The following is a 12,656-nucleotide window of genomic DNA, read 5'->3' on the forward strand; positions in this document are numbered from 1 at the left end:
ATTTAGTGAAGGACTGCCCAGCAAAGCTCTACATGGAAAAGAAGAAGCAACAAGCCAAAAGCAAAGTTCAGACAGTGACAACAAGGGAACGGAAGAAAGAATCCCCAACAAGATCTCCGAAAAAGAAGCAGATCTTGTCGCAGAGCACAAAAGATAGGCTCAAGACACAGTTGCTTGAAGTCAAGGGTGTCAACGACATTATCATAGAGAATCAGGCTTTCAAAAAAGATCAATTGAATCAGCTGATTCAAGATAGTTTAAGGAACCTCAGTGAGGACAAGTCAAAGCATCCACAAGGTGATGAAGATGAAGCTCGTAGTTCAAGGTTCGAGAGCAAAAGAAGCCAAGATTCTGACGTTAGTGAGCCAACACAAGAAGAGGTGGTAGAGGTAACAAAAAATCTTAGTGCCACGTCACAAGTGGAAGACATGCAAATAGAGTCGATGGATGAAGCTGAAAGTCTACCAAATAAATTTTCTATTGTGGACTCTTCATTGGTGATTGAACAAATCAAAGAGTATGAGAAGCTAAAAGAAGATGTAACTGAAGACATACAATGCACACAAGAACAGAAAATGACTGAGTCCAAGATTGACTACCAAGGACAAGCAATACAGGATATGAATGAATATTTTCGAGAAGAGACTCTACAAAAACCCATGGAACAATGGAAACCAAAGGCCACGGCGACCATTGCATCAGAAGAAGAGACTCAACCTCAACATCCTGCTCCAGAAGCTTCAAAACACTTCCAAGAAGAAAAGTCACCATTGAATGACCTTCAAGTGTCAGAAGAAGTAAACACTCATAGAGAGCTTCTGAAATCAAGAATCAAGGTGTCACGGTCAGAAACTAGCAATGAACACCAACAAGCAGCTACAGCAGAAGATAGTAAGCACTTGGGACATGCTACAACCAGTCAAATGACAAAGAAGTTCAACATACAAGAGGATGACAAAGCCTTCAAGGCACAAAAGTCTACGAAAAAGTACCAAAAGCAAAGAGGACATCAGTTACTTGGCAGCCAACAAGAGTATTAAATTCTCGTTGGATGTGCATGAGAAACTGAAATTCAATTTTACAGCAGAGATAGATTGCACTGCCACGACTAATGTCATGTCTTATAAGCTGTGGTTACTTCTAAATAAGCCAGAACTGTATGAAATTCAGGTACAGGTTCCTATATTAAATGGAATAGCCGTCACAAGTTTAGGGATTGCAAAAGCTACCCTTAAACTACGGTCAAAGGTAATCAAAGACAAATTCCTAGTGGTGGATTCATCGAAAATGAGTACACATTTGATTTTGTCCAAGCACTTGGTAAAAACATTGGCGGAAGAACCTGAATTTTCAACAATGGTCATCACGACTAGCTCTCAAGAAATCCAGCCTACTACTGCTCCAAGATTATCCGCTTCCAACAAAGGCAAAGCCAAAATGAGCCCACAAATGTCCTACCATCAGAAGCAACCCATTAAATTAGAGTCTTCAATCCAGCCCCGAAAAGTTCAAGACAGAGCTTCAACATCAACTGACCACATGCTTCCACATGAAAGACAGACTCCAAAGAAAATCTTTCAACCAAAATACCCTACACTGCGAGATCATCATCGACAAAAATCTTCAAAGGTCTACATCAAAGCTGAAGAAATAAAGGTCAAGGACCCAATATGGGTAAATGAGCCTAGCCGATTGACGAAATGTAAACACATGGGATAGATAGCCTCCCACTACAGCTTAGCAGAGCAAGGCTATTATGAGGGTCAAAAGAAACTTTGGTTACCAAAACCACAGACCTCGGCTTATGTGGTGGATAAAGGTTTCAAAAAGCGTCCCCAAAAGCAACAAAGCTCATATTTATATCGCCAAAGGAGACCAACCAACAAGGTTCGCCAAAGGGATGCAAGAAATTTCAAATCCAACTGGCCTTCATACCAGCATAGGACTTCATCGATAAATAATCCCAAAAATGGCACTCTTGTACATCTCAATTCGACATCAAAAACATCATGGGAAGTGCCATCTACAATTCTTCAAGCACAAGGTTATTATCAAGGAAATCGAAGAATCTAGTTACCAAAGATGCCAGGTAAACATTCTTCAAGCAAACGACTTCAGCTTGAAAATAATCGCAATTTCACGGAAGGCAAAATCAAGGACAATGTCACAGTCAAGGCAAAGGATATCTGCAAAGACATGCTAATCACACGATGCAGATACAAATGGGTGCCAAAAGAACAACAAATAACAAAGAAGATTGAAGTCGTCTCTAGCTCTCAAGAAATGTCAAGACATGATAGACAAAGTGTTACGGGGAATGGAGCGAGCCAATCTTCTCAACCAAGGGACCAACAACAACAAAAAGAAATTTTGACAACCAAGGTCACCCAGGTATGGCAAAAGAAACCAATATTGCTAGTATGGTCCTTTACAAATCCTCTCTTCGAGGATGGGAGTTTTGAATTTCAAAGCCTATTCTTGGTTGAAAGCTCCCGAGAGTAAGTCAAGTCGCCATAAAAATCATGGCATAAGAGTCAAGAGTCGGGCAGCTGAGCCACTAAATGAGCAAGCGTTAGACCCAAGCTTCATGTCTTAATATTCTTTGTGGTCTATGAGTCTAAATATTTAGATTATAGCTCAAGCTGGAAGAGTTGAGCATATTGTAAAATTGAGTCGCTCATGCTGGATAGGTGAGCATAAGAGTCGAAGTCTACTATTTTAAATGATGGAGTGGCGGAGTAGTCGAGAAAACACTCACGCACATGAACACAGTGAGGAGAGTGGACAAAACCTCGTCGACAAAAACCCTTCTTGTGAGTAACGGCAGCTCTTGAAGTCAAATATATTTTTGCTTCTCTAGCTACGTTCACTCATGGAAGCACCCATTCAAACTCCTCTCGCACCGCATGTTGTTTCCCATGCATCTATCTGTGCAAGCATATATAATGTCCCATCATTGGACATTTGCATCCGACACGATTTGTGTTCCACCCATGCACTTACACAACAAAATGACGATGACGAAGCGGTAACAGGTTTCATAAGCATTTGCTCAACAACAACGACTCTGACTTCAAACTACTAACACTTATCCAATGTATATCCAATCAATAATAGTAGCCATACGGCTATAAGTACTTTAACTCAACAAAACTCGGTTACATCAAACATAAGTACATATAGCCTCACACTTAATGGTGACTAAAGGCATTTTTTTCCCACTGGGTTTTTTCCTTTAGTCCTATCCAGGTATCCAAGCTACTAACACTTATCCAATGTATATCCAATCAATAATAGTAGCCATACGGCTATAAGTACTTTAACTCAACAAAACTCGGTTACATCAAACATAAGTACATATAGCCTCACACTTAATGGTGACTAAAGGCATTTTTTTCATAAGCATTTGCTCAACAACAACGACTCTGACTTCAAGCTACTAACACTTATCCAATGTATATCCAATCAATAATAGTAGCCATACGGCTATAAGTACTTTACTTTAACAGGTTTCATAAGCATTTGCTCAACAACAACGACTCTGACTTCAAGCTACTAACACTTATCCAATGTATATCCAATCAATAATAGTAGCCATACGGCTATAAGTACTTTAACTCAACAAAACTCGGTTACATCAAACATAAGTACATATAGCCTCACACTTAATGGTGACTAAAGGCATTTTTTTCCCACTGGGTTTTTCCCTTTAGTCCTATCCAGGTATCCAAGACCTTCATTTTGTAATATACGTCACATTTTATTTTTACTATTCTATTTTTCTTATTAAAACACAGAAAAGCAGACCAACGACATCCCCAAACAACTGCATGCTCATCAACTACAAGATCAAAGGGGAGCGGCCTAGAAAAAATTGAAAAAGGCTTCAAGTTTACAGGTACACATGCAGGATGACACCCAAAGAACAAACAATACAGAGCTACCATGATAAAGCCTTGCTACAACAACAAACCTCACTCGACTTATTCACGCTACAACAACCAATCGAAGGGGGAGAGCTATGGCTTCAACTACACTACATGTATAAGAAAAAGGTAACTCTACAACATACAAAGCATCTGGTAGAAGCAACTGCAACAACAAAAGCTTCAACCAACACCACAACATGAAGCACCCGTCAAGGCCACTGCAGACATAGGGTCTTGTCGGGGACGACAAGACTTCGGAGGGGGAGAGTGTTGAAAGGTCAATCTTTCCACAAAGATTCCATAAAGATTCCTCAAAGATTCTCTAAAGATTCCAAATAAAGATGTTGATGAAGTGATGAAGATAAAGATGGATGCTGTAATGTGAAGATACAAAGCTCATGGACATCATCGAATATCCCGTTATTATTATTTTGAGCCATTACGGCCACTTTTTAATGTTTACGGGAACTTCACATTTTAAGTCGGCAATTGTATTTAGACCAGAGATTCTTGTTGGATGAGCAAAGCCAGCTCACAGTGTTGTAATTAAGCTCTATAGAAGCATAGGGACAAATCACGTCATTTTGGTCGGACATTAGGTTTTCTAAGGCTTAGTATATAAGCCAAAACCTAAATCTTTGTAAGGAGACTTCTAATAAATTTGATCTTCTGTGTCGTTGGGAGACTGCGAGAGAGTGAGAGAGTGTGTGTGTGCGCTACAGGAGCTACGGTGGTCGGAATCGCAAACGGAGAGCAGCAGTGTGTTGCCCACGAGGAGAGCTACGCGTTGATGCTTACATCACACGCGTTCGTCTGTGTTTTGGCAAATTCACCCGCGAGCTACTTTTGGAGTTTCGGTGAGTATCTGTTGTCCGTTTTTGCATTTCAGCATATCCACGTGATCAGAGCGAGTAGAGCTACACATTAGGCACTTTAGTTTTCTGAAACGTCGACCTGCAAAAACGGGCCAGACATCCTACGCGTTTTCTGCACGAAGGATATTGAGTAGGTTTTTTTGGTCACGGACCTTAGGGAGAGTGGCCTATTGGTGTTGATAGGATATCCCTCAAGTTTCGTAACGTTTCGAGAACGTCTAATGGGCTTTTGGCTTGCGGTAGCATCATAGGAGACTCACATTCACAGAACCCATGGCATGTAGATTTGATATCTCTATAGGAAGTAGTCACTAGTCGGTCGAGTAGAGGTTGACACCCTTTGCTTGCTTCCACGCGCCTGCGGGTCGAGCTTCGTCCTCAGTTGACATTACATGTTAGGTGAGTTCTCGCTATGCTGACGTCCGTCACGGCGTATCCGTCCAACAAGTGATCTGGCACTGTTGTGAGTCTGTTCGCAGACCGTGCATGTCCAGACACTTAGATTAGATGTCCTTTGGTTGCACACAGCATGACTGTTAGGTGCAGCGGAATGAATGTTTGCGCTTTGCTCAAGATGAATGCTCCGAACTGTGCTCAAGGTTCCTTCTTGTTCTTATGGAAGGTAGAACCTTCCGTTCTTAATAAGAGAATGCTATGATCACAACAAAGTGAATGGACACTGTGCGTGCAAGTGTATGAGACTAAGAGATAGAGAGAGAAGAGAGATACGACACCAGAGACGTAAAACCCTCCTCCGAAGGCCCCACTCTCGTCGGCGAGAGTGGTCTACTTATGATTGCACAATCTGGTAGAAATGGAATGCATGAGACTGATGCAAGTCTCGGCTACGTTGACGACGACGACGGGGATGACGAGGCCGACACTAGGGCTGAAATCTGCAATCTTCCTACTACTGTCCAAAAACGCTATGGGCTGAAATCTACGACTAAGCCAAAAACGCTGATTTGGGGGCTGTTTTCGGTGGGTCTTTGACGCTGAAATTCGGCAGGTTTAAGGCTGAAAATAGAGGTTCCTAAAGGCTGAAAACCGAGGTTCTTACCATGTAAGGTGCAGCGGAATGAATGTTGTATTTTCTCAAGATTAGTGATCTTTATTGCTCAAGGTTCTTTTTAGTTCTTTAGGGAAAGAGAGCTTTCCGTCTTGTAGAGTGTTGTGGTCACGAACAAAGTGAGTGGATATTGTGCGTGCAAGTGAATGAGACTGAGAGGAGAGAGAAGAGATACGATACCCGAGAGTTTGTAAAACCCTCCTCCGAAGGCCCCACTCTCGTCGGCGAGAGTGGTCAAATCTTTGATTGCACAAAGGTGTACAATGCTAATGCAATGGACTGATGCAATGGGACTATGCCGATGACGACGATGGTTGAATACGTCATCTTCTTCAACTGGAATCGTGGACTGTCTTCGGGGCTGAAAATGGACTGTTTTCGGGCATGATCTGTGGCTGAATTTCACTGTCCTGGTCGGGGCTGACTTGATGATTAAAAACGCTGATGTAATCACTCTTCAGGCTGCGATTTATGGTCGCTACTGTATGCTGAAAAACGCTGGTACAGCATATGCTTTTCCTATTGGAAATGGACTGTTTTCTGAGCGTTAGTAGTTGATGGTAAAAACGCTGAAATGCAGGGGGCAAAAACGCCAACAAATAAGGTTGATGGCGATGCTAGGCTGTAGGGGGAAAACGCCAAGAGATGGGTCCTGATGGCGATAGCTGACTGTTGTGGAGGAAACGCCAGATGGGGGAAATGGATGGCGATGGATCTTGATGTTGAGGGGGGTACTGCTGAGAAGTTGCCTGTTGAGCGGGAAGCTCCTGCTGCCTCTTCTGCTAGAAAGTGCTAACTTGGGTTTGCTTATATATTAACTTACCAAAATTGCCCTACCTACTTTTGTTGGAAAGTCACTTAAAAATAATAAGTGAAAATAACCTATAAATAGGAAAATAGGCTAAATGCACTGGAAAATTCCCCTAACTGATGCTAATGGATTCTGATGGGAATTCCGATGATCATGCTGTGTGCAACCGGAGGATAGCATCTATGCTAAGTGACTAGGCATGCACGGTCTACGAATAGACTCACAAAAGTGCCAGATCACTGCTAATCTAGACTTGACTGAACCCTGCCGTGGTGTAGCTTGTCCACGGACACATAGGGTTGGGATGTGTCACGTGACATACCGGGCTGAATCTGCTACACTTTAGGCTGAATCTTGTTGGTCTTTATCTGCTGCTGAATCTCTGCATATGTTGAAATCCAAAAACGCTAGGAAAGCTGTTGGCAAAAACGCTAGGTCAGTTGGTTTCTGCTGCAAGGAGATCTGATGCAAAAACGCTATCTGCTAGTGGAAGGGGTTTTCTGGCGATGGTCTTCTTGCTCGGTGGGGGAAACCGCCAAGGTCCTGTTGAGAAGTTGCCTGCTGAGCTTGGCTCCTGTTGTCTCTTCTGCCAAATAGTGCTAGCTTTGGTTTGCTTATATATTTTCTTACCCAAATTGCCCTACCTACTTTTGTTGGAAAGTCACTTAAATTAATAAGTGAAAAATGCCAAAAATAGGTAAAATAGGCTAAATGCACTGGAAAATTCCCCTGATTGATTCTGATGGATTCTGATGGGAATGCTGATGATCATGCTGTGTGCAACCAGAGGATATGTATCTACACTAAGTGACTGGGCATGCACGGTCTACGAATAGACTCACAAAAGTGTCAGATCACTTCTAATCTAGACTGATTGGACTGACTGAACCCTTGTTGTGCTATAGCTTGTCCACAGACACATAGGGTTGGATGTGTCACGTGACAATGACCATTAGATTCCATTCAAAATCCTATCAGTAGCATTTTTACAGTGCATAGACCTATTTTCCCTATTTTTGACATTTTTCACTTATTATTTTTAAGTGACTTTTGTTGGAAAGTAGGTAGGGCAATTTTGCTAAGTTTGTATATAAGAAAATCTAGCGCTAGCACTTTCTGGCAAAAGAGGCAGCAGGAGCACAAGCTCGATAGACAACTTCTTAGCAAAACCCAAGAGGCCTAGCGTTTTTGCATCACTGCAGCAAAGCTAGCGTTTTTTGGACAAGAACCCGGATCAGCCAGCGTTTTTGCATCTGCATCAACCTGACGACAGCAAGGAACAAATCAGATCTAGCGTTAGCAGTTTCCCACCGCAGAACCCCAACGTTTTACATCAGCACAAAGATCAGCCCTAGCATTTTTGGATCTGCCAGACAAGCCAGCGTTTTTGCAGATCTTCGCGGGAACCTCTTTAAGTACCAGCGTTTTCAGTTTTCAGCAATCAAACATCGCAGATCAAGTCCCGAACCTCACAGATCTCACCTTCCCGCAATAGATCCTCGCCGCACAGTCAGTTTCCGCAAGGTTTACAGTTTCAGCCCGGAAAACGCAGATTTCAGCATCTGCGTTTTAGCGCGTCGTCGTCGCATCGTCGCCATCGACATCATCATTGACATAGAGTCAGAATTCAGCAGATAAAGATTTGCAGATTTCAGCCCTTAGCATTTCCAGATTACAGCCCATCTCGTCGTCGTTCTCATCGTCGTCATCCTCTTGTCGTCGACATCGTCGGCAAGTCCAAGCATTGTAGAGATTTGTGCAATCATAAGTAGGCCGCTCTCGCCATAGAGTGGGGCCTTCGGAGGAGGGTTTTGACAACATTCTGGTGTCGTATTCTCTTCTCTCTCTATCTCTCAGTCGCATTCACTTTCACGCACAGTGTCCATTCACTTTGTTCGTGTCCATTGCACTCTCTCGTTAAGAACGGAAGGCTTTCCCTTCCATAAGAACAAAAGGAACCTTGAGCATAGTTCGGAGCACTCATCTTAAGCAAAGTTCAAACATTCATTCCGGTGCACCTTACAGAAGATTTCCTCTTCCCCAAATATTTCGCAGTTACCGGAAGATTTTGAACCAAAAATCTTACATTGCATGAAGAATTTTGAAGATCAATCTCTTGCTGCAGTCAACCTGATTACGCCAGATTCTTCTAAAAAGTCTTTGAATAATGCAATGACATGGGATTTAGCAGTCAAAGCAAAAACGTTTCACAAGAAGCAAAGGTTCAAGACAAAGGTTTCTGATAACTCAAAGATTGAAGATTTTCGACAATTCAATGCTTTTCCAGAGTTCTACCAACATCAAAAGTTATTTCTTTGACACCGGCTCTCATTTTAAATGCGAGGGAATGTCACAATTGTGACTATGTTGCAGTATTACATCTACTCCTAGTTACAGATACGCGAAGTGCCATGCCAAGGAGAACCCCTACGCTTGGATGGTCGTGACCCTTCGCCCAAAAGACGTGCCCCTTCCCCAAAAGCCACACTCCTTCGACGGGGCTGGTCACACCCTTCGCTCTACGGTTGTGACTCTTCGTCCAATGGTTGTAGCTCTTCGCCAAAAGGATGTGTCTTTACGTCTAAAGTTGCGTCTCTTCACCATGAGACGTGTCTTTCCATTTGTGCCTCTTTCTCTCCAAAATAAGGAGCCTATTGTACTCAGTTTTAAAGCATTCATTCAATCAATCAAACACACATTCAATCTCTTGAGTCTCAGTTTGATCTTAAGTATGAAGTTAAAGTCTTAAATATAGGATTAGCACCACTAATCCGCACACCAGTGGCTAGTTGCACACAAAGCTACGGCAGTTGGGAGCTAGCTAGTACACAGTGGCTTTTTGGCAACCTATGCACCTGCTGGCCATCCTTTGGAGAGTCAACGTCACTGTCTGTGGGACTGCCCCACGGCACAGTGGTTTGGCTTTGGGTTCTTCGGCTGATGCTGGTGCAGTGAGAGAGAGGTGTGTTGGGAGCTCGTCTATGGCCTGACACTCTGGTTTATTTGGCCGGCCCGCTGATTCCGCATCTTTGAGGCTCGCCCTGTCCCAACGGCAAAGACTGTTCGAGACTTTTGGCTACGCAGATTCACACTCTCAGGGGTTCGAGACTTCCGAGCAGCTCCGACCGCATGCAGGAGTGCAGAGAGGCTTTTGTGCAACTCTGGCGCCCAGAGCCTTTCTTCGCCATGGTCCAAGGTGTACCTAGATAGCACTACCAGCCACTTGTGTAGCTTTTTCTCCTCCGATTTGTGATTCAGCCCTCATTGTAGATATTTTGTTTACTCATTGGGAGAGTCTCTCCATGCTTTTGATGTAGCCCACTTTGACAGAGGTGGTTTGTAGCCCTATGGGCAGTTTTATTAACTAATGGAAGGATCTTTTTCTCGGAAAAAAAATGTATAAAATGGATCAGGGCCAGAAAAAGAAGAGCTCTCCATTAGCATGATAAGCAAAAAAAGTTGCCGAATTATTGTTAATGCACAATCTGCCACTGCAGTAGACTATAAAGAGACATTGAATAGTTTTATACACAATGACAGGTCAATCATCCTCTTACCTGAATAATCGAATTAATCCCTAAACACCACAAGACTAGCTATGAAGCCATCAGGCCAGCTTGCAGGGTAAGCATGCTTATCAACAGAAACAACCAACATGGGTTAGCCTCCATGTGATGTCAATCAATTGACTACCACTTCCTTAGTATTTCAAGAACTAAGACACCAATTGAATCGTTTGCTTAAATGTCCTTTTGTTTGATGTAGCAAGGACATGGGCATGCTCACAAATTAGTCAACAATAGTAGGATTTAACAGCAAAGAGAATTTTCACCTAGAGATGACTTCATTCCTTCCTATAGTTAAATAAAAACACGCTTGCCACTTGGTATCAGACCGTGAGAGCGAGAGAGAGAGAGAGAGAGATGCAAGGTGTGAGAAAAGGGGGCAATCAGCCCCATGACTACCAAATACAACGTATGAAATAAGTAACCCTGGCTCCATATATAGTTGCCCAAGGGAGCCCATATTAGGCGGGCGAAGTTCATTTGGAGGGCCTTCTATGAAAATAGAATTTTCGGTATTCTCTCTCTAGAAAATACGAGTGGTAAAAAAAAAGTTGTCTTCAAACAACCATTCAAAAAGTGTACTTCCAAGTGGATTCTTTCGACAGAGTCATAGCGACCGTGATGATTACGGGAATGTTTTGTTTTAGTTACACTTAATGCACATTGTCATCTTGGAGGGAGTTTCAACGTTTCTTGCACTGAGTTGCAATAGCCCTCTAGCACTGAGCTGCATGGCTTTCTCGTCTTCCTTGCACTAAGCACTAATGGCCCTATCCTCCACAACCTCAAACCTCCTCACCAAACAATGCATGCCCTAGACCTGTGAAGCAACAAAGTGATGTAAATCAAACACAAACGAGACACATACCAGATTGCACATACTCTTGTGAGATTGCGTTCAATCCTCCATATAAACCTCATCCAGAAGTTGAAGAACTTGAAGAAAGCCTCAAGACGATACAAATTTTCCTCACAAAAAAGGTGTTTATATATTACACCTTCAAAAGGTCATAAAAGTGTGAATTAATGAATTATCGAGGGGCTTAAACACTTGCACAAAAATGTTTATATATTACACCTTCAAAAGGTCATAAAAGTGTGAACTATAAATTATAAGGAGGGCTAAAACACTTGCACAAAAACATACAAACCAGACACATAGAGAACCTACAATAATTTTTTATTGCAAAAAAAAAAAAAAATCCATAGATTCGGATCAAGATGACTTGAGGTATCATTCGAATTTGCTTTACCATATCTACAAACTTTGAGCTTCAGTACACTATGCTTCAAAGCTTAACATATTCATCAACAATTTCATGACATTGATATGAGAGATCTTCTCCATTCAAACGGGTTCACATCACAATAATCAAAATACATGTTTCCACGTCCAGAAAAGTTTGTCTCTCTTCCCCCCAAAATTGTTTGACAACGCTTATGTTTGCTGTAACAAGAGCCTTAAACTTTCTATTTCCTCCCTGAATTTCAGTTGCGCTACCAATCAGAATGAAATGGGACGGCCCGTACCTGTAAACGGGGCGTAGCCTTGACTGATCAGTGAGGGCATGTGGACATGGATAGCAAAGCTTGCAGCCGATTGGAACCAAACAGCAACACGGGGAAGGCCAAATTTGTTGGCAATGTCCTGGGTGAAGAGCATAAACACATCAGAGACGATGCAGGTGGGGCGTGAATCATCTGAAGAGCAAAGTTGGGTGACAAGGGCTTCGAAAGGGGCGGGCATATGAGTATCAATAGCATGCGACAAAGTGCTGAGGCTCGACATGCGATCGTGATAATGAGGGAGGCCATCTGGTATGTGTGCAAAGCGGATGTTCAAGCCCTCCTCTTGCAGAAGATCTGCCTGTTGGGGTTGTGAGGCAACAATGCGCTCATGGTTATGCTCGGTATTGACGAAGGTAATGGTGTAGTGTTGCAAGGCCAGCTGCTTGGCCAGTTGCATACAAGGGTTAATGTGACCTTGAGCTGGGTAAGGCACCACTACAGCGTGAGGCCGCCTAGCACTAAGGGATGCCATCTTCGGTAGAAGAAGAAGAAGAAGAAGAGAATTTTAATGTCGTAGGAAACTATCCAAGAGACCTTAACGAGGACAGTTGAGCTCAAGACCTGTTATTCAAGAGGGAAATGGCATAACCAATTTACCACACTTTGGTAATAGAAAGCTTATACCATGTTCCTCTTAGAAGAAGAGAATTTTAACATCGAAGGAAACTATCCCAAACCTCCAGCTACTTGGCCAGTTGCATAGAAGGGTTAATGTGACCTTGAGTTGGGTAAGGCACCACTACAGTGTGAGGCCGCATAGCACTAAGAGATACCATCTTTGGTAGCGAGTTGTACTAGATGTGCTTGCGCCATTCAATATTATTCCATTGGAGATCT

General features: G+C 42.8%; 1 protein-coding gene across 1 annotated transcript in view; it reads right to left on the reverse strand.

Moving 5' to 3' along the window:
* Nucleotides 1–12,382, reverse strand: part of LOC147427122 (UDP-glycosyltransferase 85A1-like) — a 55,247-nt gene extending 42,865 nt beyond the window's left edge. The window contains exon 1 of the mRNA XM_086499199.1: nucleotides 11,781–12,382. Coding sequence (XP_086355325.1) covers nucleotides 11,781–12,291 — 511 coding nt within the window. The 5' untranslated portion in view covers nucleotides 12,292–12,382. The remainder of the gene's footprint in view (nucleotides 1–11,780) is intronic.
* Nucleotides 12,383–12,656: the final 274 nt, after the last annotated feature.

Source organism: Adiantum capillus-veneris, chromosome 24, assembly GCF_014529385.1.
Source record: "Adiantum capillus-veneris isolate H3 chromosome 24, ASM1452938v2, whole genome shotgun sequence".
Lineage (NCBI taxonomy): Eukaryota > Viridiplantae > Streptophyta > Polypodiopsida > Polypodiales > Pteridaceae > Adiantum > Adiantum capillus-veneris.